Raw genomic sequence first — 27,446 nt, forward strand, 5'->3', positions numbered from 1 at the left:
TTCTGTGTGTGTGACCTGGCAGTTGGAGGTTCTCAGGGGAGGCTGCTGGCCACTCACCCGCTGTGCCTTGAGGGCCTTTCACCTTCCCTAGCTCTTTGGGCCTCAGTTTTGAGCCTGTTAGACCCAGGCTCCTAACCTCTGAGCCATCTCCTAATGCTCCTATTTGTTTAATATGTGTCTTTGTGTTTGTGTACCTCTGTGTATGTGCGCGTGCCACAGCACATGTAAGTGGGTCCTAGGACAACTTAGAAGAATCAAGTCTCCCTCCACCATGTGGGTCCCATGGATTAAACTCAGGTGGTCAGGCCAGGTGTGGTGGCGCACACCTTTAATCCCAGCACTTGGGAGGCAGAGGCATGTAGATCACTGTGAGTTCGAGGCTAGCCTGGTCTACAAAGTGAGTCCAGGACAGCCAGGGCTACACAGAGAATCCCTGTCTTGAAACCCCCACCCAAAGCAAAAAAAAAAACAAAAAAAAAACAAAAAAAAAACCTCCCCCAAAACCAAATCAACCAACCAAACAAACAAAAAACCCAAAAGAAAACAAAAAAAACTCAGGTTGTCAGGTTTGACAGCAAGCCCCTTTAATGCTGAGCCATCGTGCAAGGCCATTCTATATTTTGTTTGAACCAGAGTCTCACCCTGTCACCTAGGTTGGGATTGAACTCATGGCAATCCACCTGTCTCAGCTCCCAAGTTCTGGGGCCATAGGTGTCAAAGTGGAGTGTCCTACACTGCCTCTCTCATCTAGTCCTGAGCTATAGCAGCCCGCAGCAGACTGCACAGAACCGGGTATCTTCAGCTTGCTGCCCTCTGTCGGGAAGAAGAAGCTGGGAGGGATCCAGTCCCCAGGGGCTCAACCTCTCTGGGCTCTGCCTCTGCAGGGGGTCGTGACCACCATGATGAAAGCTTTGGCCTTGGATGAGAGCAGATATGGTGTCCGTGTCAACTGGTGAGCTGATCAAAGTGGGTGGAGAGCCTGGGGCAGCTGGGGGCAGCTGGGGTCGCCCGGGCAGAGTTAGCGTAGGCGGCTCTCCTTCCTCCTCTCGCTCCCTCGCCTAGCATCTCACCAAGAAACATATGGACTCCCTTGTGGGAAGAACTCACAACCTCAGCTTCAGATCCCAGTGCCACCGTCCTCGAAGGCACCTTGGCTCAGGTAGGAGGAGTTGGGACGAGTGGAGACTGGCCGGGTTGGGATCTCTCTCCTTTCCATCCTGTCTCTCTGCCCACCTCCTCTTCTTGGCTTCATATAATCTATGCTGGCTTGGACCTTGCTATATAGCTGGAGCAACCTTGAACTTCTGATTTTCCTGTTCCCATTTCCTGGGAGAGAGAAAGAGAGAGACAGAGAGAGAGAGAGAGACAGGGACAGAGACTGATTGAGAGTGAGAGAGAAAGAGAGTGTGTGTGTATGTGTGTGTATTTGATTGACTGTGTCTCCCTGTAGCCCAGGCTGGCTTTGAACTCAGGGCAAACCTCTTGCCCAGGTGTCTTGTTTGCTGAGATGACAGGTGTGGACCAGCAAGCCTGAGTGGAGCTGGTGTTTTTTTCCTCCCTTCTTTCCCCAGCCTCTGGGCTGCATGGGCCAGCCAGCCGAGGTGGGGGGCTGCAGCCGTGTTCCTGGCTGCGGAAGCCACCTTCTGCACAGGGCTTGAACTTCTTGTGACGGGGGTGCAGAACTGGGCTATGGACGCAAAGCCAGCAGGAGCAGCCTCGTGCAAGTCCCCACTCTCCCGTCCTAACTTCCACTATGCTCTACCCTTTTGTCTCTCCCTTCCTTTCTTTTTTTGTGGAGCTAGAGATTAATTAAGCCTAGGACCCCTTGCGTGCAAGACTGGGGTTCTATCACTGACTTATACCCCAGTGGCTCGCTGGGAGGTTCTAGGCCGGGCCTTTACCACTGAACTGTCACGGCCCAGAGAAACTCAGGAGACTTGGCTAACTGCTGGCACCTACCTGTGGCTTCTCTCACACCTCCTCTTAGCTGTTGGAATGAAAGGTTTTTTCCTATGCCCACTCTAGCTCCCAAGAAACGATGTGCATGTGTTAATTAGCTTTAGAGCTTTAGAGCGCTGCAGCTGGCAGATACTTGACCTATTCTAACCTGTCTCTACTCTCCTGGTAACTTCTCAGCCATGAGCCCCTGCTACCTGCCATCTAGTCTCCCCCTGGTTGTCCTCCTGGTGACTCCTCATGGCCCAGCGACCTTCCTCTTCCTCTTCTTCCTCCTCCCCACCTCACCCCATCCCACCCCCTTTCTGTCTCTGTCTCTACCTGGGACCCCCTCAATCTGTGAATGGAAGTCCCGCCTCCTGTCTCCTCTGCCCAGTCATTGGCTCTTCGGCTTCTCTATTAGCCAATCAGAGCTAAGTGGGGAATAATTTTTACACAATATTGAGAAGCGTTTACACAACAATAGTAGTGACAATACTGGAATCTGTTAGCGTTTAGCTCACTGCCAACTCAGCAATTAACAGCCTAATATACAGGGAGCACGTTAATACAGACGTGAAGGAAGGTCACCCCCCACTCCTCACCTCTCTAGCCCAGGGACGCAGCTTCCCTTCTCCCTGCCATTTTGGACATGCGCTCTCTTGCTCCTTGGTTGCTCTCCTCTTCTCTCACTTACCTCCTCTTTCTTTCCTGTTCCGGCCAAGTTCAGCCTCTGCCTGTGCTCTGCCTTCTATCTACAAAAACAAAACAAAAACAAAAACAAAAACAAAAACAAAAAAACAAAAACTCATCTCCTCCACCGTCGTGTCTTTTCATTCATGAACTACTGCCCCCTAGTTGCTCACTGAGGAATTCTAGTCAAGGGCTTTATCACTGACTCACACCTCCAGCACCTCGCTGGGGACTTCTAGGCAGGTGCTCTACCACTGAGCCACGACCTGCCTCTTGCTATGAGATTCTAACAAGGGGCTCTACCGCTGAGCCACAAGTCTGCCCCTCCCTCACCTAGCATTTCCTACCCCAAATTCCCACCATCTGCCTCTCAGCTTCAGCCCCAACACCTTAAGACTCTCTCCCCACTTACCATGCAATTTGCAGCCAAGTAGTGGCGGTGCACACACCTTTAATCCCAGCACTTGGAAGGCAGAGGCAGGGGAAATCTCTGTGGATTCGAGGCCAGCCTCGTCTACAGAACGAGTTCCAGAACAGCCGAGGCTACACAGAGAAACTCTGTCTTGAAGAAACAAACAAACAAAATAAAAATAAAAACAACTTGCATGTAGAAACATTTCTTTCCTCTTCTTTACACATGTTGTCCACACTAGCATTGCCTCTTTCCCAGCTACCATTCCTGACCCTAAAGAACTACATCTCCCATCGGCCTTGCAGCTGGTCCAAGAGGCACTAACTCCTGATACCTCTTGTCACTAGGGAGCACCGTTCTGTTTCATCTGGGTGCTAATTAAATGGCCTGCTGGGGAGAATAAATTAAGTGGTAATTGGCAAATAATAAAGGAGACGCCAAAGTGCCTGCCTTTATTCTCGGCCCTTAGGGGAGAGGAGTTTTGCTCTCTTTGCCAGTGCGTTAGCGAGGTAGGTGGCTGACAGAAGAATCTAGCGCGCCGAGGCAGCGTGGAGTTGGGACATATGTGTGGGTCAGAGGGAGGAGGCTGGCGCTTCCATTCCTTGGTTTGGGGTTGAAGGACACCGCGGAGGGTGCGCTGGGGGAGGAGCGGGGGCCCTGGACACTCCCTAGGTTCTGCTTGGGGTGCAGCAGCTTCCCCGCACCCCAGGTAAAGGGGTGGAACTGCAAGGCTGCTGTGGATTGGCCAAGGCAGAGGTGTGCGGCAATCGCTGATTGGCTGCGGCGGGGGCGTTTGCTGCTGTGGGTTCCGCCCTGAAGTTTTTGGATACTGTGTAGGAAGAGGGCGGGCTTAGAAAGGGGAGAGGAGGAGGTCCGGTGGTGTTGGGGCTTAGGCAAGGTCTGCCGGGGAGAGCGAGTGATTTGGTTACTGTGGCCTTGGCACTTTGAAGAGCAGTGATCCAGTGTTGGGATTTGGGAACAGCTGGAGAATTACATAGACATAGCAGCTTAGCACGTGCGTGCGCGTACGTGTGTGTGTGTGTGTGTGTGTGTGTGTGTGTGTGTGTGTGTGTGTGACTTCTGACTGGGAAAATCTCTGTGGCACAGTGACCAACCAAGAAGCACAATGAGGAAGGTCACTGGCACAGGCCTGAATTGCGGGGTGCATCTGGCCTGCATGACATTCTAATCCCTATACCTGTGAAGTTGAGGCAGGAACATGTTTGAGGCCTATCTGAAGTTCAGAGTGAGACTCTTTATGTGTGTGTGTGTGTGTGTGTGTGTGAGAGAGAGAGAGAGAGAGAGAGAGAGAGAGAGAGAGAGAGAGAGAGAGAGAGGGAGGCAGGCAGAGACAGAGACAGAGACAGAGACAGACAGAGACAGAGAATAAATTGAATGCTGGCAGCAGAAAGCTCCTGATGCGCGGGCCAGCCATCTAGCTACCTGTGAAGCATTGAAGCTGGGAAGCTGTGGAGGAGGGGCGTGGCTCGGGCACCTGCACTGTAGGCTGATATGAGTTTCTGAAATAAATTGGATGTACGAAAAAATTTGAGCTTTACTGTCTTAGGAGACTGGAAGGAGGCACAACAACCACAGACCCATGAATCCTCTGAGTATGCGTGTGTGTGTGTGTGTGTGTGTGTGTGTGAGTGTGCATGTGAGAGTGTGAATGTGTGTGTGTGTGAGCGTGTGTGAGTGTGCATGCATACGTGTGTGAGTGTGATCACTGAATTACAAAGAAAAAGTTAACTCCTTGTGCAGAGTAAGGAGTCCTTTACCCCACACTGATCAGCATGTTCGCCCAAATTTCTATTATTTTTCTTTCATTTGTCTGAGCCAAGAGTCTAGTTCTTAGGATCTTAGGATGCTTTCATCCTTGCAGCAAGTCTCCTGCCTCAGCTTTCAGAGTGCTGGGATTACAAGCAGTTGCCACGAGGCCCAGCTTAAAGTGCACTTCTCTGTACCCACTGAGATGTATAGTGATCTTCCCCTCTCTGGCCCTTGCTTTGGCCACAGTTCCTCTGAAGATGCAGTGTGTATGTGTGTGTGTGTGTGTGTGTGTGTGTGTGTGTGTGTGTGTAGCCAACGGAGATGGCACACACCTTTAATTCCAGCACTCAGAAGGCAGAGGCAGGTAGATCTCTGTGAGTTCAAGGACAGAGCTAGTTTCAGGACAGCCAGGGGTACACAGAGAAATCCTGTCTCTAAATGAATAAATAAATATTTTTATTTTATGTGTATGCGTATTGCTGATATGTATGTAAGTGTGCCGTGTGTATTCATAGTGCCTGTGGAACTTAGAAGAGGGCATAGGAGCCTTGGAACTAGAGTTACAGCCAGTTGTGACCTGTTATGTGGGTGCTGGGAATCCAACTCGGTCCTCTGGAAGGCAGCTAGTGTTTTCCTTTGTTGAGTCTTCCAAACCCTTTTTGTTGTTGTTGTTTTGAAGCAGGTTCTCACTGGGCGTGATGGCGCACGCCTTTAATCCCAGTACTCGGGAGGCAGAGGCAGGCGGATCACTGTGAGTTTGAGGCCAGCCTGGTCTACAAAGTTAGTCCAGGACAGTCAAGGCTACACAGAGAAACCCTGTCTCAAAAACAAAGAAACAAACAAAGAAAGAAACAACAACAAAAAAGAGACAGGCTCTCACTAAATAGCCCTGGCTGGCCTGGAACTCATTAGGTAGGTCAGGAAGGCTTTGAACTTGTAGAGATCTTCCTGTCTCTGTCTCCTAAACGCTGGGATTAAAAGCGTGTGCCACCATGGCTAGCGATGGGTGTGTGTGTGTGTGTGTGTGTGTGTGTGTGTGTGTGTGTGTGTGTGTGTGTGTGTGTGTGTGTGTGTGTGTGTGTGCGCGCGCGCGCGCGCGCGCGCGCGCGCGCGTGAGCTTACAATTTTTTTTTAAGGTCTGCAGATGCTTTCTCAGGGGTTAGTTAGGCCACAGGTTCGGTCCCCCAAGTGCTCTCAAGCAAAACAACAGCCAAGGTAAATGCTTGGCAGTCCGTGGGTGTGGCTGGAGAAGAGCCGGGCATGGGGGAGGCCAGCGGGGAGGGAGAGTATGACAGTCCTGGGCTGTCCCAGCGCATGTTCTGCACAGCAGAGCCTGGGTCCCTGAGGTCCCATCGCTCAGAGCGGCCTGGCAGAAGCCAGGCCCGCAGAGAGCAGCCCTCGGCTCCGCGGGAGGGGGCGTGAGCAGGGCGGGGCCGGAATGTCTTCACCAGGCCGCGCCCCAGGCGGGCACAGTTACGGGCCGCACGGATCATGGCCGCGACCGTACTAGGGCAGGTGGGTGCCTGGGCGGCCGGCGCTGGGGGGCCTCCGGGGAACCCGATGGGGGGCGCACTTCCGGGTGGACCACTGGCACGCAGCCTTTCCGGCTTGGCGGCATTCCTCGGTGCCTCTGGTTCCGCGGCGGGACACAGAGGCGAATGGGGATCCTTGGAAAGGAGTACCGGGCTTTAACGGGCGGCAGAGTGGGTAGACGCGAGTGGGGTGCGGGAGGTACCTGAAACGGGAGGTCGGAAGTGGGGAGCACGGAGGAGGGCTGTAGTGGGGGAAGCAGTGGGTGGAGTGGGTGCTGGGACGTTGTGGCCCGGGCGTGCAGCCTGCGGGTTTTTAAGGTCCAGTAGTTCTTGAGTTCCTTTTGACAAGGGGCCCAGGACCTCTGGGGCTTGTTGTATGACTACGCAGAGTCTTGGCTGGGAATTGGACCCAAGATCTTATTTCTTGGAACAAAAAGCAAATACTGATATGCGGAGTGTCTGAGGCTTTGTACCTGGTTTTGTAATCTCAGGCAAGCTTCTGTCAAAATGACAAAGACCCCCCCCACCCCCGCCTCCCGCAAGAGTACCCCAGTCGGAGCTTACCGATGGTGGTGTTAAGCAGCAGAGTTTTGGAGAATCTGCGATCTTTAGTTTTTCGAGACAGGGTTTTCTCTGTGTCGCCCTGGCAGCCCTGGAACTCGCTCTGTAGACCAGGCTGGCCTCGAACTCAGAGATCTCCCTGCCTCCACTCTCCGGGGTCCCGGGATTAGTCTTGTGCCACCACTGCCCAGCTTGACAGTCTGTGATCTTTAGATGATTTATAAGTGAGGGTGCAAAGAGCTGAACATAACCTTGGGGGAAACTCAGAGCTATGAGTGCCCAGTGGTGACAGTCCATATGGAGAAATTTGGAATATAGAGAAGATTGCTGCCTGGGGTATAGAGGAGACTGCTGCTGGCTGGGGCTTGGCAAGGATATCTTGCAAGGACTAGCCTAGACTGACTTTGTGGTAGTTCTTGAGTGTGAGAAAAAACAACCCTTAGACTTGCCAAGGACAAGCCTAGGCTCTAGAGGGAGAACATGTGTTTGCAACGAGGCAGGAAACAGCGCTGAGGTGACAGGTTGTAATACAGAGAACGCTGGATTTCTACAAGTCTGATGGAGAGTCTATCCTATGCTGAGGACAGCCTGGGGTTATGAGAGGAGCAGTGGGGAATGGGGTGAGATAGCATGGTGTAGACACAGTTGTCTGAGACGGGACAGCACTGCTAACTCTGCTGACCTGTGATGGGAGAATAGAACTTTGACACGACCACCCCGACATTTGATGCACTCCTGGGCTGTGTTGAGATTCAGCAGCCTAGCCAGGCATGGTGGCTCAGCACTTGGGGGTGGGGTGGAGCACAGGCAGGTGGACTGCTGTGAGTTCAAGGCCAGCCTGGTCTACAAAGCAAGTCCAGGACAGCCAAGACTATACAGAGAAACCCTGTGTCTTGAAAAAAACAAAACAAATATGAGACAGAGAGTCTGGGATGTGAAAGGGACAACACACTATCACACAGAACCCAGCTCTGCACACTCCCCTTTAATTTTTAAGATTTTACTTATTATTTTGTATAGGAGCCTGTCTTTATGTACACCTGCACACCAGAAGAGGGCACCAGATATCATTCCCGTGGTTGCTGGGAATTGAACTCACAACCTTTGGAAGAACAGCCAGTGCTCTTAACCTCTGAGCCATCTCGCCAGCCCCCCACCCCATAGTTTCTTATTCCGCTCCTGCCCTTTTATACTCCCTCTTATTAGCCCACCTGCCATCTAGGCTCCTCCTTTGAGCTTAATCCCCATAGGGGGTGGGCGGTCCATAAGCCAAGAGGAGCCTGCTGGTTTTAAAGGAGTGCTCAGGGAAAGGCGAGGACCTTCCAGTGTCACCAAGGCTTGGTGACAATCTCTGGACCTTGGCGTAACGCCTCCTCTCTGCCTCTAGGCTGTGTGACGGTCTTCTACCTCCTTTCTCCTGGATCTCTTTAGCTCTACCTGGAACTTTTTTTTTTTTTTTAATCTATTCTGTATGTGCGAGTGTGTGGACCCACATGTGCCATGGTGCCTGTGTGAAGGTCGGAGGATAACTTGGGTGAGTTCTGTCTTTCGTTGGTGGGAAGGAGTGGGTCCTAGGCAGCAGCCTCAGGTCCTCAGGCTTGCCCACAGGTGCCCTTACCCAGGAAGTCATCTCAGGAGCCCTCTCTTTATAATCGTCTCTTTATAATTATCATCTATTTTTACTTCTCTTGGCCTTTCTTTTTTTAAGATTTATTTATTTATTATGTATACAGTGTGCTGCCTGCATGTGCGCCAGCGGGCCAGAAGAGGGCACCAGATCTTATTATAGATGGTTGTGAGACACCGTGTAGTTGCTGGGAATGGAACTCAGGACCTTTGGAAGAACAGGCAGCACTCCTCTGAGCCATCTCTCCAGCCCCTTTTCCTTCCTTCCTTCCTTTTTTTTTTTTTTTTTTTTAGACGGGGTCTTTAAAAAAGACCTTTAATACCAGCACTAGGGAGGCAAAGGCAGGAGGATCTCTGAGTTCAAGGCCAGCCTGGTCTACAAAGTGAGCTCCAAGACAGTCAGGCCTCCATAGTAAGACCCTGTCTCAAAGCAAACAAACAAAAACCAGGGTGGAAATCACCCAAGGAATGACATCTGAATTTAACCATCACATGGTGCGTGCATGTGCCCCCCACCCCATCTTTTTGGAGCCAGGTGTGGTGGCACATGCCTGCCATCCCAGCTAATGCAAAGTCTGAGGCAGGAACAGCCTAACTTCAAGCACTGGGCTATCGAGTGTGTTTGAGGGCCGTGGGCAACTTAGTGAGACCCTGTTTCTATCCCCCTACCCTCCAAAAAAGAAAAAAAAAAAAAAAAAAAAAAAAAAGAAAGAAAGAAAGAAAGAAAAAACATTGCTGGGGCTGGAGCGATGGCTCAATGTTAAGAACACTGGCTACTCTTCCAAAGGGCCCAATTTCAATTCCCAGCAACCACATGGCAGCTCACAACTGTCTATAACTCCAGTTCCGGGGGGAATCTGACACCTTCACACACACACATACAAACAGGCAGAACACCAATGCACATAAGAGAAAATCTTTTGTTAAAAAACCTGCCCCAGACTTACCCAAACAGCCTCTGAGACTCTCCTATTGGCCTCTGCTGCACTCTCCCATCACAGCGGCTCTCCCAGCAGGAGCAGGCTGTTCTCCTGTCTTCCTCAATTTCAGGACCCAGCTGCCTCTGCGTGATCTGGTGAGGAAAGCAGGAAGTCAAAGGTCAACAGGAAGGGACCACCCTCCTGTACACAGCAGGTCCTGAATTCCACGCTAACCTCAGGGAGGGTCAGCAGGGATGTGTACAATGGCTAGCTTGTGGCGGCGGCAGTGCGTGTCCCCTGTGTGTGCCCAGAGTGTGGATCCCAGCTGCGTGGCTGGGTTGCCTGTGGTGATGCCAGCCAGCTGACCAATTTCCCTGAAGAGTCAGCACCATTAGAGCCAGGCGCAGTGGACACAAGCCAGTACTTAGGCAGAGGCAGAGGCACATGGATCTCTGTGAGTTCCAGGCCAGCCTGGTCTACAAAGCTAGTCCAGAATAACCAGGACAAACAAACAAACAAACAAACAAACAAAAACAACGAAACAAAAATTAACCAGTAAACTCAGGTGTGACTTTTAAGGTTGGGGATTTAGCTCAGTGGTAGAGGACTTGCCTAGTAAGCACAAGGCCTTGGGTTCGGTCCTCAGCTCTAAAAACAAAAAACAAAGTTTGAAAAACAAACAAAAAAAGTAAGCGTTAGGTCTCCTGTGTCTGAGGGAGGACGGTTAAGGATGAACACTGGGTCAAAAGGAAGAAAAGCCTAAGCTGAGTGGTGGCGCACGCCTGTAATCCCAGCACTCGGGAGGCAGAGGCAGGCGAATCACTGTGAGTTTGAGGCCAGCCTGGTCTACAAAGCAAATCTAGGGCAGTCAAGGCTACACAGAGAAACCCTGTCTCGAAAAATCAAAACAAAACAACCAAAAAAAACCAAAAAGGAGGCCTGGAGTCTGGAGCTCTGGGTTTGATTAAGAAGCACATGGGCCTTTGCCCTTGGCTCTGAGGGAAGTGGGGAGGAGGTCTAGGGTCTGGGCTGCAGAATTCGGAGGTAAATAGGACCCATTCGTTTCTAATTCTCAAGTTTTGAGCCCCCCAAGCCAGGAGTGTCCCCTTACCTGCTCAGTGTCCTTGGTTGTCTTGTCTAAGCTTGCTACAAGCTGGGACCAAAGTTCTCTAGTGGGAGGCACGCCCCTGTGGACTCTGCCCCGAGTGGCGGAGGGGCCGGAGCTGGCTTAGGTCTTTCTAGGGATAGCCATCCTGGTAGAGACTCGGGCAGAGTACAGGCTCTGTCTAGAATGTTCTGGAACTGTGCCAGAGCTGGGCTCAGGGCCCTCCCGAGCAAGAGGTGGCAGACAGTGGTGGCTCTTTCCAGCTCTGACTTTGGCCATACGTCTCTCTCCACCCTAGATCTGGGCCCGGAAGCTTCTTTCTGTTCCCTGGCTTCTGTGTGGGCCCAGAAGATGTGTGACCTCCAACTTCAAGGTAAAAGAAGTCCCTGGGTCTAAGGCAGGAAGCCGGGAGTCTGGACGGAGCCCTGTGTGTGAGGGAGGACAGGTCGCACCTGCATGGAGGCCTCTCTTTGAGGCTGGTTGGCTACTGTGAGGAAACAACACTGTTTCTTGGGTCGGAGGCTGAGGCCCCATGAATGGGAGAGTCTCTCATGTTGTTGGTCCAGGCCCCTGGGATGCTGGTTGTTGTTGTTGTTGCTGCTGTTTCCTCTCTCAGGCTGCAGACCTCCAGGTTCAGGTGACAGGAGAGCCACAGAAGAAGCCGGCCCCCAGCCAGCCGCTGCTGTTTGGCAAGACATTTACAGACCACATGCTGATGGTAGAGTGGACCCGGAAGGCAGGCTGGGGCCCTCCCAGGATCCAGCCCTTCCAGAACCTCACACTGCACCCCGCCTGCTCTGCCCTGCACTACTCCCTGCAGGTGGGAATGGCTGCCTCTGCCTCCCCCGCCCAGCCTCCCTGGCTCAGTCTCCCCCACCCAGCTTCCCTGGCTCAGCCTCTTCCACCCAGCCTCCCTGGCTCAGTCTCCCCCACCCAGCCTCCCTGGCTCAGCCTCCCCCACCCAGCCTCCCTGGCTCAGCCTCCCCTGCCCAGCCCAGCCTCCCCTACCCAGCAGCCTCTTCTCTCTGCTTACCATCTGACTGAATTCACCACTCTGAATGCTTTGTGCCTTTCTCCCTCTGTGGGTCTGTCACCTTTGCCTGAGACCGCCTGTGTTCTGGGAACCAAACAGGTGACAGTCGGTTCCTGAGAGGAGCGGACCTTGCTTTGCTAGAGTTCTGTACTCTGAAAGAAAGTAGAGTCCTCCTGTCAAAGATGAGAACGCAGGAGGGGGCAGCTTAGGAAGACAGAAGAGCTAGGGTGGCAGACACTGTGCGGTCTCAGTGTGGCAGAGGAGGCCTAGGATGTCACCAGGGCCGCAGAGGAGATGAGGAGCTTCAGAGACTGTAACGGGGACAGGGTCTGCCTGTATACAGTAAGACCTGTGGCAGTGGTATAATTACAGCGGTGAGGGCGCTGAGGCAGGGGGACTGCAAGATGGTGAGGCTAGGCAGGGCTAGAGCCCTGAGCTGGAGCCTTAGGGCCTGTGACAGTCCTCACGGAGTCACCATCTTTGTTGGCAGCATGATAGTCCATCTGACAGTGCAGCTCAGTAGGCAGCGCCCTGCTGTTGGGCATTTGGGCTCTTTTAACCTGTGAGATATAAAGAAGGTTGCAGTAAAGACCAGGTGCCCTTCTCAGCCCCTCTACATGCAAGTGTGCCCCTCTGCCCAGTGTCTACCCCTAGGGAATTGAGTGTGCCCCTCTGCCCAGTGTCTACCCCTAGGGAATTGAGTGTGCCCCTCTGCCCAGTGTCTACCCCTAGGGAATTGAGTGTGCCCCTCTGCCCAGTATCTACCCCTAGAGCAAGTGTGCCCCCTGCCCAGTGTCTACCCCTAGTGTGAGTGTGCCCGCTGCCCAGTGTCTCCCCTAGTGAGTCAAAGGGCAGGTATACATTATTATCTTCAGAGATGGAGTCAGTTTCCACACTCACTGCCTGAGCCTGTTTCCTAGAAAGAAGTCTTGCCAAATTTTGAGAAATGTTCCAATAGCCAAAGAGTTGTTAAATGTTCTTAAAGTTGCCAGGCAGTGCTGATGCACGCCTCTAATCCCAGCACTCGGGAGGCAGAAGCAGGTGGATCACTGTGAGTTCGAGGCCAGCCTGGTCTACAGAGTGAGTCCGGGATAGCCAGGGATTGGCAGGGAGTGTCTTTCTCAGTTGCTCTCCATATTGGGGTTTGATTTATGGGTGTGCATTTTTTGTTTGTTTGCTAACTTGCTTTTTGGTTTTTTGAGGCAGCATTTCTCTATGTATCCCTGGTTGTCTTAGAAGTCGCTCTGTAGACCAGGCTGGCCTCAAACCCACAGAGACCGACTGCCTCTGCCTCCTGGGTGCTGGGACTGCAGGTGGGCGCTGTGCAGCCTGAGACTGAACTCAGGTCCTAGTGACGACAGCGTTTGCTTTACTAACTGAACTGTCTCCACAGGGTCCTCACATTCATTTTTATTTTCTCCCTAATTATGAATGATGCCGGGGGACTGAGGCTAAGAGCACACATTGCTCTTGCAGAAGATCTGAGTTCAGTTCCTAGCACCCAGTTCAAGCAATTTGCAGCTTGTAACTTCAATTCCAGGGCACCAGATCCTCTGGCTTCCATGGGTGCCAGCTCATATGCACCCACTGACACAAACACACACACTCATGTACATAATTAAAAACAAAACGAATCTCTTTTTTTTTCAAGACGGTTTCTCTGTGCAGGCTTTCTCTGTGTAGACCAGGCTGTCCTGGAACTCACAGAGATCTACCTGCTTCTGCCTCCGGAGTGCTGGGATTACAGGCGTGCACCACCACAAACGGCATAAAATGAATCTTTTTGTTTGTTTTTTGTTTTTCGAGACAGGGTTTCTCTGTGTATCCTTGGCTGTCCTGGACTCACTTTGTAGACCAGGCTCACGAAATGAATCTTAAAAGTATTTCAAGTAAAATAAATGATATTGTCCTTATGACGTGTATATTATCTATTGAAGTACTTATGTATGACATTTTAAAAGAATTACAAAAATAATCATCTTTTTAAAAGACCCACTGACACTTCCTTTTCTGTAAACTGTCTCTCAGGCTGTGTTTTCCACAAATGTGGAATTTTAAAAAATGATTTTATTTTTATTTTGTGGGTATGAATATTTGTATACACAGATTGTGTGTATACTACTGTGTGTACAGTTCCTGCAGAGGCCAGAACAGGGCGTCAGATCCCTTTTACCTGGAGTTACAGATGATTGTGAGTCACCCTGTGAGTGCTGGGAATTGAACCTGGGTCCTTTGGAAGAGCAGCCAGTGTTCTTAACCACCAGGCCATTCCTCCCGAAGATAAGATTTTTTAAAACTATGTAGGAATGCTGGGCATGGTGGCACAGACCTTTAATCCCAGCACTCAGGATGCAGGGGGGCAGGCAGATCTCTGTGAGTTCAAGGCCAGCCTGGTCTACAAGTCCAGGACAGCCAGGGGTACACAGAGAAACCCTATCTCAGAATATAAAACAAAAAGAAACCGGAATATAAAACAAAAACAAACAAAAAGCCAAAGCCATGTGGGAGTACTTTGTGTATAAAGTGACCTTTCTGTCTTGCACAGAGTGCTTCTGAGATTAGACCTCACCCTGGAGGCAGGACTTCCCCCAGGTTGGCCTTCACTAGGCATGGTGTCCTCCCTGCGCCGCTGGGTGGCTGAGATAAGAGGCTTGAACTACATGCCTGCCTTGCCCTGTGCCTCCTGAGTCTCTCTCACTCTGTCCTTCTCTGTCTCCACCTGTATCTGCGCGTGTCTCGCTATGTTGATGCTGTGTGCCTCAACCCTGAGCATCCTTCCCCTGCCTGTCCCTGCAGCTCTTCGAGGGCTTGAAAGCATTCAAAGGCAGGGACCAGCAGGTTCGCCTCTTCCGGCCCTGGCTCAACATGGACAGGATGCTCCGTTCTGCGAGGCGCCTCTGCCTGCCAGTGAGTGACCAGTCTGTCCTAGGAAAGAGGACAGAGGGAGGTAGGGCGGGTCTGGACCCCTGACTCCTGTGGGATCCACCCAGGGCTTCGACAAGCAGGAGTTACTAGAGTGCATCCGCCGGCTCATTGAAGTGGACAAAGACTGGGTCCCCGAAGGCAATGGAGCGAGCCTCTATGTGCGGCCTGTGCTGATCGGAAATGAGGTGAGCATGCCACGGGAAATGCTAGCGTGGGGAACTGCTGTGGGGGAACACCAAGGCAGAGCCTGGAGCCTGGGGTTCTGAGGGGGGAGGAGGCCGGGAGTGTGGACTTGTTGGTTTGATGTCGCCCCTCTGCCCATCATAGCCCTCGCTGGGGGTCGGTGCTGTCACACAAGCTCTGCTGTTCGTCATCCTTTGCCCTGTGGGCTCCTACTTTCCTGGGGACTCCATGACGCCTGTCTCCCTCCTGGCTGACCCCACGTTCATCAGAGCCTGGATAGGTGGGGTCGGTGACTACAAGGTGGGCGGGTAAGTAGCTTTCTTCATCCCCAGGTGGTTGTGCCCTGGAGGGGGAGATGCTGTGAGAGGGCAAGCTTTGGCCACCTTGGTTGGGGCTGTGCCTGGCTTCTGGGATGGAAAGCTGTTGTCACTGGCTCCGCACTCTTTGTGTCCTTTGTTATCCCTGGTGCCTGACACTAAAGGTGCAAAGAGAACAGGGTGGGGCACTTTCCCTGTGATGGGAGGGTCATGGGGGAAGATTAAACAGAACCCCCCTGGAAACCTGAGAAAGCGAGGCTTCCTTCTCTTCCGGGTCACCTGTGCTGCGCTGTCTCCCTGCACAGCTGCCCGTGTTGCTTGGGCCTCAGTCCTCATGCTGACCCCGTGGACTTCCCATCGTTTCCAGTTGCCAAAGGCCCTGGCACAATAGGTTGTGAGGAGGTGGCTAAGTCTCCTGGGATTAGGTCGGGTGTAAGCCACTGGCATGTTGGAACAGGAAGTGTGGCCGCATGGGGAGGTTGTTCAGTTTTGTCTCAGAACCCATCCATGGGGTCTATGGGTGTCAGGCCATGTGTTGGCTGTAGCTGGTGACACAGATGAACCCGAGCCAGCCCCAACCCCCAGGGCAGCTGGGCTGGAGGGCACCCTAGTGTTCAGGTCTGGGAGCTCCAATGCAGGGTTCACAGGGTCTTGTGAAAGCTCAGTGTAAGAGCTAACACTTCACCTGTAAAGGGAGTTAGAGAAGCCAGGTATGGCGGCACACAGCCATGTATGCCATATGGTCATAGCTCCTCAGTAGCCTGAGGCAGGAGGACTACACAAGAAAGCAGGTGTGTGTATGTGTAGGTGTGTGTGTGTGTGTGTGTGTGTGTGTGTGTGTGTGTGTACTCACGCACATGGGTGTCCGAGTCAGCAGTAGAGCTTAGGCCTAGAATCCCCCAGTGAGGGTTGGGGCAAAACTCAGTGGTAAGAATATTAGCCCAGCACGTGGAAGATCCTGAGTTCAAAACCCATTACCCGAAGAAGGAAAAACGGCGGCAGTCACTTTCTTTCTTTTTTTAAAAAAGATTTATTATTAAGTATACTGTGTTCTGCCTGCATGAGTGCCTGCACACCAGCAGAGGGCACCAGATCTCACTATAGATGGTTGTAAGCCACCAAGTGGTTGCTGGGAATTGAACTCAGGACCTTTGGAAGAGCAGGCAGTACTCTTAACCTCTGAGCCATCTCTCCAGCCTGGCAGTCACTTTCTAATGCTGGGTCGTCCTAAGTGGACTAGCGGGGTAGCATCGCGGTTACACAGGGAGACAACAAGACCAGTTTTGGCACAAGGCTCAGAACATGGGCTTTGATCCTGTCCTGGGACAGTGGGAGCCTTGTATGAGGGAGTCAGAGGGGAAGTCTGGTGTGAGTAACACACTATAGGTTAAAACAGGATGAAAGGCACAGTCGGGGTGCGTAGCTGTAACCCCAACACTTGAGAAGTGGGGACAAGAAGGCTAGCTCCAGCTACATAGTGATTTTGAGGCTAACCTCTGTTACCAAAGCTCATGCCTCAAAACAAAACCAACCAGGCTTTAATCCTAGTGTTCCAGAGGCAGAGGCAGCCTGGTCCACAGAGTGAGTTCCAGGACAGCCAGGGCTGCACGGAGAAACTCTGTCTCAGAAAATACCAAAACCGGCTGAGCATGGTGGTACACGCCTGTAACCCCAGCACTCGGGGAGGCAGAGGCAGGTGGATCTCTGTGAGTTCCAGGCCAGCCTGGTCTATAAAGTGAGTTCAGGACAGCCAAGGCTCCACAGAGAAACCCTGTCTCAGAAAGACCCAAAAACCAAAGCCAAAGCCCAAAAAAACCAAACAAACAAAAAAAGAAAACCAAAAAAGACAAGTAAAGTAAAGCAAGGAAAAGCAGCCAGTCACTGTGACTTTAATCTCAGAAGGTAGAGAGCAGAGGAGCTGGAGGCAGGCAAGGGCGCCAACCCTGACCCCAGCTATTAGGTTAAGAATTCAGCCCTGAGCTGCAAGTGGTGACGCACATCTTTAATCCCAGCAGTGGGAAGGCAGAGGCAGGTGGATCTATGTGAGTTCGAGGCCAGCCTGGTCTACAGAGCAAGTTCCAGGACAGCCAGAGCTATTACACAGAGAAACCCTGTCTCAAAAAACAAAAAACAAACAAACAAACAACATGGAAAAAGAATTCAGCTCTGCAGGTGTGGCGAGCCACGGGAAGGCTGTCAGTTGGGGGAACAAGACTCTCCCCCTTGGCTGTGTTGTGGGGAGTATGGGGAATCCTTTGCCCAGTCTGACCAGGCTGCCCCCCAGGAATTACGGGCCCACTGTGGCAGTGCAACAAGAAGCCCAGAAGAAAGGTTGTGAGCAAGTCCTCTGGCTATACGGGCCGGACCACCAGCTCACTGAAGTGGGCACCATGAACATCTTCGTCTACTGGACTCATGAAGACGGGGGTGAGCCTTTCATGACCCAACCCACACCCCGCATGATGTCCTGCCTGACTCCTACAGGGCTGCAAGGCTTCTTCCTGGGCAGGTGGCATCTAAAAGAAAGGGGAAACTATGTAAGGGGTGGGAGGCAGTGACCTCGTCTGTCATCCCTGACAGTGCTGGAGCTGGCAACCCCCCCACTGGATGGCATCATCCTGCCTGGAGTGGTGCGACAAAGCCTGCTGGATCTGGCCAGGACTTGGGTAGGGCCTTTGTGGCACCTGCATCTTGGGACCGTAGTGTCTGAGCTGTGATGGAAGCTGGGCCCACTGCCATCCCCTCTGGGTGGCTCCCGCCCTTGAGCCTCTGTCTTTCCCGGCAGCTTTAGGGAGGGAGTGATCGTGGTCTGCAGCAGGGCAGGAGTCTGGGTACAGGAGTGTGGCTGGCCCCTTGTTCTGCAGGGTGAGTTCCGGGTGGCCGAACGTAAAATCACCATGAAGGAACTGAAGCGGGCGCTGGAGGAGGGCCGTGTTCGGGAAGTCTTCGGGTCGGGCACCGCTTGTCAGGTCTGCCCAGTGCATCAGGTCCTGTACGAAGGCAAGGTGAGACGTGAGGCGGAGCTGCCAGGGTAGGTGGGAGAGAAAAAGGGGGGGGGGAAGGTAGTGCCCCATCCTCATGGCCCCTTTCTTCAGCAACTCCATATTCCCACCATGGAGAACGGGCCTGAGCTCATCCTGCGCTTCCAGAAGGAACTGAAGGCTATTCAGGTGAGCTCATTAGCATGGGAGCAATAACTGTGATTAGCGGATCCTTCTCTCTTAATACCTGTGGCCAGAAGCACGGGAATTTTCTATGCTTCTGGAGGCATAGTGTCTCTGATGGCTCTAGGTTCTAAAGACAGAACGCTTTTTCATGAGCCTCTGGGCCATTGGCCACAAAAATAGGCCTCCCACTACTCCCTGGGCCTCTGGTCCGTCCCTTTGGCTTGGCAAGCCTTCCTCCCTTGACCCTCCCTGGCTCGGAAGGCTTCCTCCCACAGAGCTTCTAGAGCATTCCCTTTCTTGTGAGCCAAGAGCTCTCGTTTCCAGAGAACTTCTGGGCTCATTTCCCTATGAGCTGGACCCGAGGTGACTGGGTATCGGGCCCCATGTTGGCACCTAAACACTACACATCTTAGCTGAAAATGCCGTTTCCTGAGAGCCTTCAAGGCATCGCAACTCCCTGCTTTGATGTCCCCATGGTATTGTTGTTGGTGGGCTTCCGGGTCAAGGACTACAGTTCCCACAAGGCATTGGGGCGAAACTATCTGAGCTCCGGGGCTTGCTGGGAGATGTAATGCAGTTGTCTCAAATGGGCAACTCCATTCTCCCGCAGTACGGAGCCAGTGCCCACGATTGGATGTTTCCGGTGTGACACTATGGGCTGTGCCCTCACTGGTTGGATCCGCCCTCAGTCCAGCGTCCTTGCCTCCCAGAAACTCACAAGAAGTGCAATAGGAAAAGGTCTGGCCAGACAGCTCGGTCTCTGGCGCCCTCATGTGGTCCGTACACTCCAAAGCCTTAAGGGCGGGACCCAGGCAATTTGGACCCCGCCTCAAAATTTTGCGTCTCAGGGCTCAGGGGCTCCGCGCTCTGGTGTTCAAGGGAGAACCCCCGGCCTCTTCTCTATCTCCGTTCTCAGGCCGGATCCCCGGTGCTCTCCGTGATTTTTTTTTTTCTCTCCCTCTCTGTATTTGCTGCAATTTTGAAATAAAATGCCAAAGAACAAGACATTGGCTGTCCTGCTCCAAGCGCCACCCTGAGACCCTGGGGGCTCAGCACATACAATGAGGGACCCGGCTTGGGGACTCCTCTGGCCTGAGGGTTCCTTCTATACTTTAGTATCCAACCCCATACCCTGGATTCTCCCAGCGTTCCTGTCCTGGGTACAGCCTCACAGTGGCCACGCCAGATCTCTCAGGATCTCTCCCTTCAAGCCCTGTTCCTGGAGCCTCTGACTACTCTGTCCTTTCTTGTGTCTCCCCCCCCCCCCCCCCCCCCCCCCCCCCCCCCCCCCCCCCCAGCCTGACTTCCTCTTTGACTTCTGGTCTAAGGGAAGTTTCCATGATTGTGCCTCGCAGGGATTTGAGCTCCTCTGGGAGCAGGGCAGGCCGCCTACGGAAGTGAGGCCCTAATTATCTGAGTGCTGCGGCAGTTTTAGAAAGGTCACATCACTATTCCCGTTGTCCCGCGTGGGATTCTGCGCGCCCCAACCCTTGCCTCCTCACACACTTACCACAGGAGAGAAAGGAGATTAAGACCTAACTGCAGGTCTAGATTCAAGTCTTGCCTCTTTTCTGCTGGCTTTGATTTTGGGCTTTCCGTTTTGTTGCTGATCAAATTAGCCGGGACGAGCCAGAGCCTGCAGAACTATTTGGCAGATGTGACCTGGGCAAGGCAGCAGCCTTGGGATCGGGATTCCAGCTCCTCAGGGAATCAACCATTGCCACGCCTCGTTCCCTTTTGCCAGTTATTGCTCAAACAAAGGTTAGGGGCCAAGGGGACCCAAGGGGAAATTTGCAGGCCACCTGGGAAGCTTTCTTCCTCCACTGACTCAATCTTTGCGGTGGTGGCGCATGCCATTAATCCCAGCACTCAGAGGCAGCGGCAGGTGGTGGATCACTGTGAGCTCAAGGCCAGCCTGGTCTACAGAGTGAGTCCAGGACAGCCAGGGCTACATAGAGAGACCCTGTCTCAAATAAATAAATAAATAAATAAATAAATAAGTAAGTAAATAAATAAATAAATAAAAATAAAAAATAAAAAAGGAAACACGTTTTTTTGTGGTGGGTGAGCGGAAGCGTCCTGCTGAGCATCACCTCCTCCCTCTGGCTTCTCATTCTTCGGTGCTGCAGTCCAGATCCTGTGCCCCTCACTAGTGCTTTCTCATCGTCGTCTGGGTATCCCATGCACTTCAGGGGTGGAGGACGCGCCTGTTTGTTCATATAAAAGTCAAAATAGGGCTGGAGAGATGGCTCAGAGGGTAAGAACACTGTTCTTCCAGAGTTCAAATCCCAGCAACCACATGGTGGCTCACAACCATTTATAATGAGATCTGGTGCCCTCTTCTGGTGGGCAGGCGTACATGTGGGCAGAATAGTGTGTAAATAATAAAATAAATAAATCTTAAGGAAAAAAGAAGGTAGACTTAAAAAAAAAGTCAAAATAAAAGCTGTTTTAAACGACTTTTGTTGGGTCCTTTGCAATTTGTGTAAGGAGCTGTCGTCCAAGCCTCTTGGGGGCTTCGTCACTTCCCTGTGGATGGAGGTGGCTCAAAAGTGACTCACACATTCTCCGCGCAGAGCCAGGTCAACAACCGAGCCACGACTGTCCCTTAAACTTGGAGTTTGAAGGTCATTCATTTTGTCGGAGCAGCAGGTAAGGTTGGTGAAACAGATGACTACATAACCATGAAACGGGTTAAATATTGATTTTTACACGCACTGAGATCTTCTTCATTTTATGTTTTAATCTGTGATTTAATAAGCATCCATAGGTGTGTCCCACACAAAGGAATATCTTGGGGGTCCTCAGTGCTTTTGTTTTGTTTTGTTTTTGAGGCAGAGTTTCTCTGTATCACCCTGGCTGTCCCGGACTCACTTTGTAGACCAGGCTGTCCTTTAACTCACAGAGATCCACCTGCCTCTGCCTCCCAAGTGCTGAGATTAAAGGCGTGCGCCACCACGCCTGGCTAATGCTTTTTTGAAAAAAAAAAAAATACTTTAATTATTTTATGTGTATGTCTGTTTTGCCTGCACGAATATCTGCACTACACGTGGGCCTGGTGCCTAGGGAGGCCCGCCAGAGTCTCTGGAGTTGGAATTACAGTTATGCGTAGTTGTGAACCAACATGTTGCTCCTTGCAATGGAACCTGGGATTCTCTGGAAAAGCAGTCAATACTTTTAGCTGCTGTGCCATCTCTGCAGCCCAATGCAATTTTTAAAAATTATAAGCAACGTTGTGTGATGTAGCCTACACAGGCCTCATACATGAGTACAGTGCATATATGTGTGTGTGTGTAGACAAGGGAATTTTCCTTGCTTTTTAAAGTTACACATGTTTATCCATTGTGTGCATGCACCTGCTTTCGTGGAGGTCAGATGACCCCTTTTAGGAGGCGACCCCTCTTCTTTCACTCTGTGGCTCAGGCGATCAAACTGAGATTGTCAGGCTTGGCATCGAGACCCTTTACCCGCTGAGCCATCTCACTGGCCACAAACCAAAGATTTAAAACAGGAGGAAATCTGTGTAACCGAGGCCTGGGGGAATGCCTGGTGCCACCTGGAGGCCAGTGTGGGGCACACTATTGGGAAGAAAGGCATTAAGGAAGGGTAGTTTGTAGGAGCATCCAAAAACAGCTGTATATATTTTTTGGGAGGGGTTTTTGAAAAAAATAACTTTAAGCGATTTTTGACCAAGCAACTTTTAATTAATTTATTTATTTATTTATAGGGGGTTTCTCTGTATAGCCATGGCTGTCTTGAGCAGCTTTAGGCATGTACTCCCGTGACTGTAATCGCAGTGCTCTGGATGTGAGGCTGCACGCCTGGTGGCTATGTATATTTTTAATGTTAATATCAGAAAGCATAGACGCTGATTGCCAATACTAATGACCTGAATTATGTGGAAGAAAAAAATTGTTCTCTCTCTCTCTCTCTCTCTCTCTCTCTCTCTCTCTCTCTCAAATATACACCAAAGAGAATTTCAATGAAAATTTGGTCACAGCAGCTAATAGGAAAAATGTGTGAACAACTCAAATGTCCAACAATAGATGTAATAATCCAGAAAATTGTGTTAACCAGGTGTAATGGGACACACCTACAATGCCAGCTTTGGGGAGGCAGAGGTAGGTGGATCACTGTGAGTTTGAGCCCAGCCCGTTCTAGACAGTGAGCTCCAGCACAGCCAGGCCTATGTAGAGACCTTGTCTCAAAAACAAAGACACATGCAAAAGAAAGAAAGAAGCCGGGTGTGGTGGCACATGTCTGTAATCCCAGCACTCAGGGAGGTAGAGGCAGACAGACCTCTGTGAGTTCCAGGACAGGCAGAGTTACACAGAGAAACCCTGTCTTGAAAAACAAACAAACAAACAAATATATAAAAGAAAATGTGGTATACCTAAAACACTGGTATAGAATTTGTTTTGAGGGGCTGAACTGAAGGCTCATCATATGGCTGGCTGTCTAGGGAGTCGATGAGCCCCTGCCTGTCACCCACCACTAGGCTTACACGCACGTGCAGCTATGTTGGGCTTTTTGCATGGGTGCAGGGAACTCTAACCCAGGTCCTCACGCTTGACTGTCAAGTGCTCTTAGCCACTGAGCGAGCATCTCCTTGTTCCAGGCTGGCCCCAAACCCACTGTGTAGCTGAGGATAACTTTGAACATCTGATCCTCTCGTCTATCCCCACCCCCGGCACTGGTGTGGAGGTGACCTTCATCACTTTGTATTAAGGTGGTCTCTGTGTATGAGACCTTTAGTTGCTGAGCCAGGGGTGAGCTAAACGCTAGCAGATTCTGCTATGGTCACTGCTATCGAGGAATTTCCTATCTCAATGTAGTGTAAAAGTTTACTCCCCAATTGTCTCTGATTGGCTAATAAAAAAAAAAAAAGCTGAAGCGCCAATGACTGGGCAGAGGAGACAGGAGGCGGGACTTCCATTCCCAGTCTCGGGGTTCCAGGTGAGAAGATCAGACATCGCTAAAAGGCCCAAGACGCCAGGGCAGAAGCCATGGCGCCCCCTGCAGGCACTGGCCAGCTCCAAGCAATCCCATCTGGACCCGGAAAGCCCTTGCAGGAACGATCTGAGCCAATCAGCCTCTGAGGTGATCATATATGGCAGCTTACGCCCCCTATGATTGCTCCTTAGCCCACCCAATCAAATTAGAAGATAGCACACCCTCTTAGAAGGCCACTGGTTCGCTATTAAAAGGCCTGTGCACTTTTGGACAAAGATGGAGCAGAGGTGGCCAGGGAAAGGCATGTGACTGTAGATGGGATGGGTCAGAATAGACCAATATCTGCCTAGTCATAGTGCTTGAAGCTTATTAATAATTCATTAATTAGTATTATTAATTAATAAATGCAATAGGTCTCCATCCCATTATTTGGGAGCTAGAGCGGGCATAGAAAAAAAAAAAACAACCCTTAAATAGGCATTTGGCATACTAAAACTGGGGCAAGGACTTACACAGAATCCAAGCTTATATACTAGATTTAGGCATTAGACCAAAAGTTCTGAGACACAGAGCGGGTTTCCTAGCAACTGAAAAGTCGATGGGTTACGCTGCTGTGCAAACTTCCCAGAGCTGGGCAGCAGGCACAGCTGCTCCCTGCCCAGTGCAGAGGGCGAAAACAAAAGGCGGCTCCTTTAGAAGCTCGGTGGCGGCGGCGCACCAAAGCTGCCTGCAAGATCTTCAACGAAGGGACAAACTGCAGCGAGGCCGAGAGCAAAAGGAATCGCTGGCGTCACTGGCGGTCTTCCGGCTGGAAGCTTGGCAGGGTGCAAAGCTGCTACAAGGTCTCCCAAGCTTGGCGCGGCGGGCTGTCCCAGTCTGAACATAGACAGCCATAGGAAGATAGATTAAGTTTAAATAATAAAGTCTCCATTAAAAAGAAGAAACTTGGAGGAATTTATTCCATATTTTAAAAATGGAAAACTCGGGCTGGAGAGATGGCTCAGCTGTTAAGAGCATTGGCTGCTCTTCCAGAGGTCCTGAGTTCAATTCCCAGCAACCACATGGTGGCTCACAACCATCTATACTGGGATCTGATGCGCTCTTGTGGCATGCAGGCAGAGCACCGCATACACAATAAATACATCTTTAAAAAAAAAGAAAAAAGAAAAAAGAGGGGCTGGAGAGATGGCTCAGAGGTTAAGAGCACTGTCTGTTCTTCCAGAGGTCCTGAGTTCAATTCCCAGCAACCACATGGTGGCTCACAGCCATCTATAATGAGATCTGGTGCCCTCTTCTGGCCTGCAGGTGTATGTGCAGATAGGACACCCCTCTACATAGAAAGAATGAATCCTTAAAAAAGAAAAAAAGAGTGAGGCTACAGATACAGCTCCCTGGGTCAAGTACTTGGCATGCAGGCAAAGGCTTGAGTCTGATCCCCACCACATGTGTAGAGCACTGGGCACAGAGGCAAGTGCCTGTCACCCCAGCACCACTGGGGACGGAGACTGGCAGAGTCCGGGTGCTCGTTGGTCAGGCAGCCCAGAGAAACCATTGAGAGTGGTGATTCGGCACATAACAGCCCTTGCTGTGCAAGCCTGACAGTGTGAGTTCAATCCGCAGGCAACCGTGCTGGAAAGAGAGGACTGAATGCTGAAAGTGGCCATCTGATCTCCGGGCCCACGCACTCAGGACACCTCTGTCCCCACCCTCACACACATCTATCATACATATATACAAGACTGTGGAAAAAAAAATTAAAAACCATTTACATGGAGAACTATTGAGAAAGGCACCCAACACTGACCTCTGACCCCGACATAAACTCACCTGTGTGCACAAGAATATGTACCTATTTTACATAGGCAAAATCTAGCAGAGAGCTGGGATGCAGCTCAGCAAAACGGCCGCTTGTCAGAACACCCCCCCCCCCAGGGAGGGGCTGGGGGAGTGGCCCAATGGGCGAGCCCCTGCCTGAGCCCTCTGTGGAGGGCCTATGGCCGGGCTTGACGGAAGAATATTCAGATAGCATGTTAGAAGCCCTGGGTTTCGATTCCCAGTATCTCAACAACAAAGAGTAAATAGGAATTGCTTGATGATTAACTTTCACAGCCTGACAGCACAGACTCACCTGGGCAGAATCTCAGCCATGGACGTATTCGGTTGTTCTGTGGGGGGCAAAGTCTCAGTTAACTGATGTGGGAAGCACGCAGCCTGCGGTGGGGGGGGGGCACCATTCTCTAGGCAGGGGCCCCCAAACTGTGTAAGTTGAGCTAAGCAGAAAGAGAGCATGTATCCATTGGTTCCTCTCTGCTCTTGACGAGTCCAGCCGTCCGAGTTCCTGTCCTGACTTCTCCACAAAGACGGCTTGTGACTTGGCGTTGTTAGCCGAACGATCCTTTGTCCTCTGAGTTAATTGTGTCAGGGTGTTTTAGAACAGCAAGAGAAATTAAACTAGAGAATGTTTTATTTATTTATTTATTTATTATCTATCTATCTATCTATCTATCTATCTATCTATCTATCTATCTATCTATCTATCTTCTATACAGTACTCTGCCTGCATGTACACCTGCAGGCCAGAAGAGGGCGCCAGATCTCATTATAGATGGTTGTGAGCCACCATGCAGTTGCTGGGGATTGAACTCAGGACCTTTGGAAAAGCAGCCAGAGTTGGCTGTCCTAGACTCACTTTGTAAAGCAGCACAGGACACTGTTGATTATTCATTGTTATTATTATTATATTTTATTTTATAACATTATATTTATTATTATATATAATTATTATATTATATAATACATTGAAAAAAAAAAACAAAACCAAAAATACCCCAAAACAAACCAAAACCAAAACAATAACAACAACCAAAACCCAAAAAACAAAATCCTGAGAATCTCAAAAAGAGAAAGTCCTCAATTGTTCTTTTTGTTTGTTTTTGTTTTTTTGTTTTTCGAGACAGGGTTTGTCCTGGACTGACTTTGTAGGCCAGGCTGGCCTCGAACTTACAAAGATCTGCCTGCCTCTGCCTCCCTAGTGCTGGGATTAAAGGTGTGTGCCACCACCGCCCGGCCAAATTTTTAATTTAAAGCAATGAAGAGAAAAAAAAAATTGTCCAACTAAAGCAAGCTGTGTTTTGGGGTGTGGCTGGGACTGGCCAGCTGGCTACCTCACCCTACGTTGGAATTTGACCACTTATAGGAGAGATAAGGTGTTCACAGGGTCAAGAGACTTGGCTGTTATACATTGTTAGAGACATACAGTGAAGGAGCAAGGGTGAGGATGCACACCTGGAAATGGGCTTGCAGGCAGTTTACATCAGATCTAAGACACTGAGATGGCTCAGCGGTTGGGAGCACTGACTGTTCTTCTGGAGGACCCAGGTTCAATTCCCAGCACCCATATGGCAGCTCAAAAGTGTCTGTAACTCCAAAATCTGACTCCCACAGACATACAGTGCACACAAAATAGAAATAAATAAATTATTTTTTAAAAATGAAACTGCAACTTTTTAATTTTTTATTTATTTAATTATTTTTGAGACAGAGTTTCTCTCTGCATAGCCCTGGCTGTCCTGGAACTCACTTCGTAGACCAGGCTGGCCTCAAACTCACAGAGATCCACTTGCCTCTGCCTCCGGAGTGCTGGAATTACAGGTGTGTGCTACCACGCCCAGCCCCAGGTACTTGTTCTTTTTTTTTTTTTTAAAGATTTATTTATTTATTATTATGTATACAGTGTTCTGCCTGCATGTACACCTGCAGGCCAGAAGAGGGCATCAGATCATGTTACAGATGGTTGTGAGCCACCACGTGGTTGCTGGGAATTGAACTCAGGACCTTTGGAAGAGCAGTCAGCACTCCTAACCCCTTAGGCATCTCTCTAGGCCCAGGTACTTATTCTTAACTGTCTTAACTGCGAGCAGAACTCTTAACCTATAAAAGTAGATTTTTCCTGTTTCGATCTCCCATTAGCTTGACAGGTAAATTGTTTCTGTTTGGTTTCCCACCTGGCCTGCAGACTAGACTGGACCATGAGAGCAAAGACAAGACGGCGTGGGAGAGCAAGAGACGAGCCACTGACCAAGAGGGCAAGAGAGCAGCCTAGCCTAATGGGATAAGAAAATAGGGGCCAAGGCAGTGGAGTGGGTGAAACCGGAGGAGAAGACTTCCTTTCTCTGTCCGGAAATCCTGCCTATTCTCTTCTGCCTAGCTATTGGCTCTTCAGCTCTTTACTAAATCAATCAGAAAACAGTGATTTAGGGCCCTGCAGAGTGGAGCACGCCTTTAATCCCAGCACTTGGGAGGCAGAGGCAGGCC

The 27,446-nt window shown here is 50.8% G+C and overlaps 2 protein-coding genes and 1 pseudogene across 2 annotated transcripts; 2 read left to right on the forward strand and 1 right to left on the reverse strand.

Annotated features, from left to right (window-relative positions):
• Nucleotides 1–1,828, forward strand: part of LOC127192403 (uncharacterized) — a 28,230-nt pseudogene extending 26,402 nt beyond the window's left edge.
• Nucleotides 1,829–6,184: 4,356 nt separating this feature from the next.
• Nucleotides 6,185–8,405, reverse strand: LOC127192404 (actin nucleation-promoting factor WASL-like). Its single transcript, XM_051149683.1, has 3 exons — nucleotides 8,397–8,405; nucleotides 6,907–7,110; nucleotides 6,185–6,545 (listed from the first exon to the last, which is right to left on the reverse strand). Exons 1-3 carry the CDS (start codon nucleotides 8,403–8,405, stop codon nucleotides 6,300–6,302), a joined length of 459 nt encoding a protein of 152 aa, XP_051005640.1. The 3' UTR covers nucleotides 6,185–6,299.
• A 1,307-nt stretch (nucleotides 8,406–9,712) lies between these two features.
• On the forward strand, nucleotides 9,713–19,205 carry Bcat2 (branched chain amino acid transaminase 2). The gene is made up of 11 exons (XM_051149685.1): nucleotides 9,713–9,796; nucleotides 10,853–10,927; nucleotides 11,171–11,374; nucleotides 14,384–14,494; nucleotides 14,578–14,697; nucleotides 14,840–15,003; nucleotides 17,297–17,439; nucleotides 17,593–17,678; nucleotides 17,877–18,017; nucleotides 18,108–18,182; nucleotides 18,790–19,205. Exons 1-11 carry the CDS (start codon nucleotides 9,713–9,715, stop codon nucleotides 18,826–18,828), a joined length of 1,242 nt encoding a protein of 413 aa, XP_051005642.1. The 3' UTR covers nucleotides 18,829–19,205.
• Nucleotides 19,206–27,446: the final 8,241 nt, after the last annotated feature.

The sequence above is a fragment of the Acomys russatus genome, chromosome 7, assembly GCF_903995435.1.
Source record: "Acomys russatus chromosome 7, mAcoRus1.1, whole genome shotgun sequence".
NCBI lineage: Eukaryota > Metazoa > Chordata > Mammalia > Rodentia > Muridae > Acomys > Acomys russatus.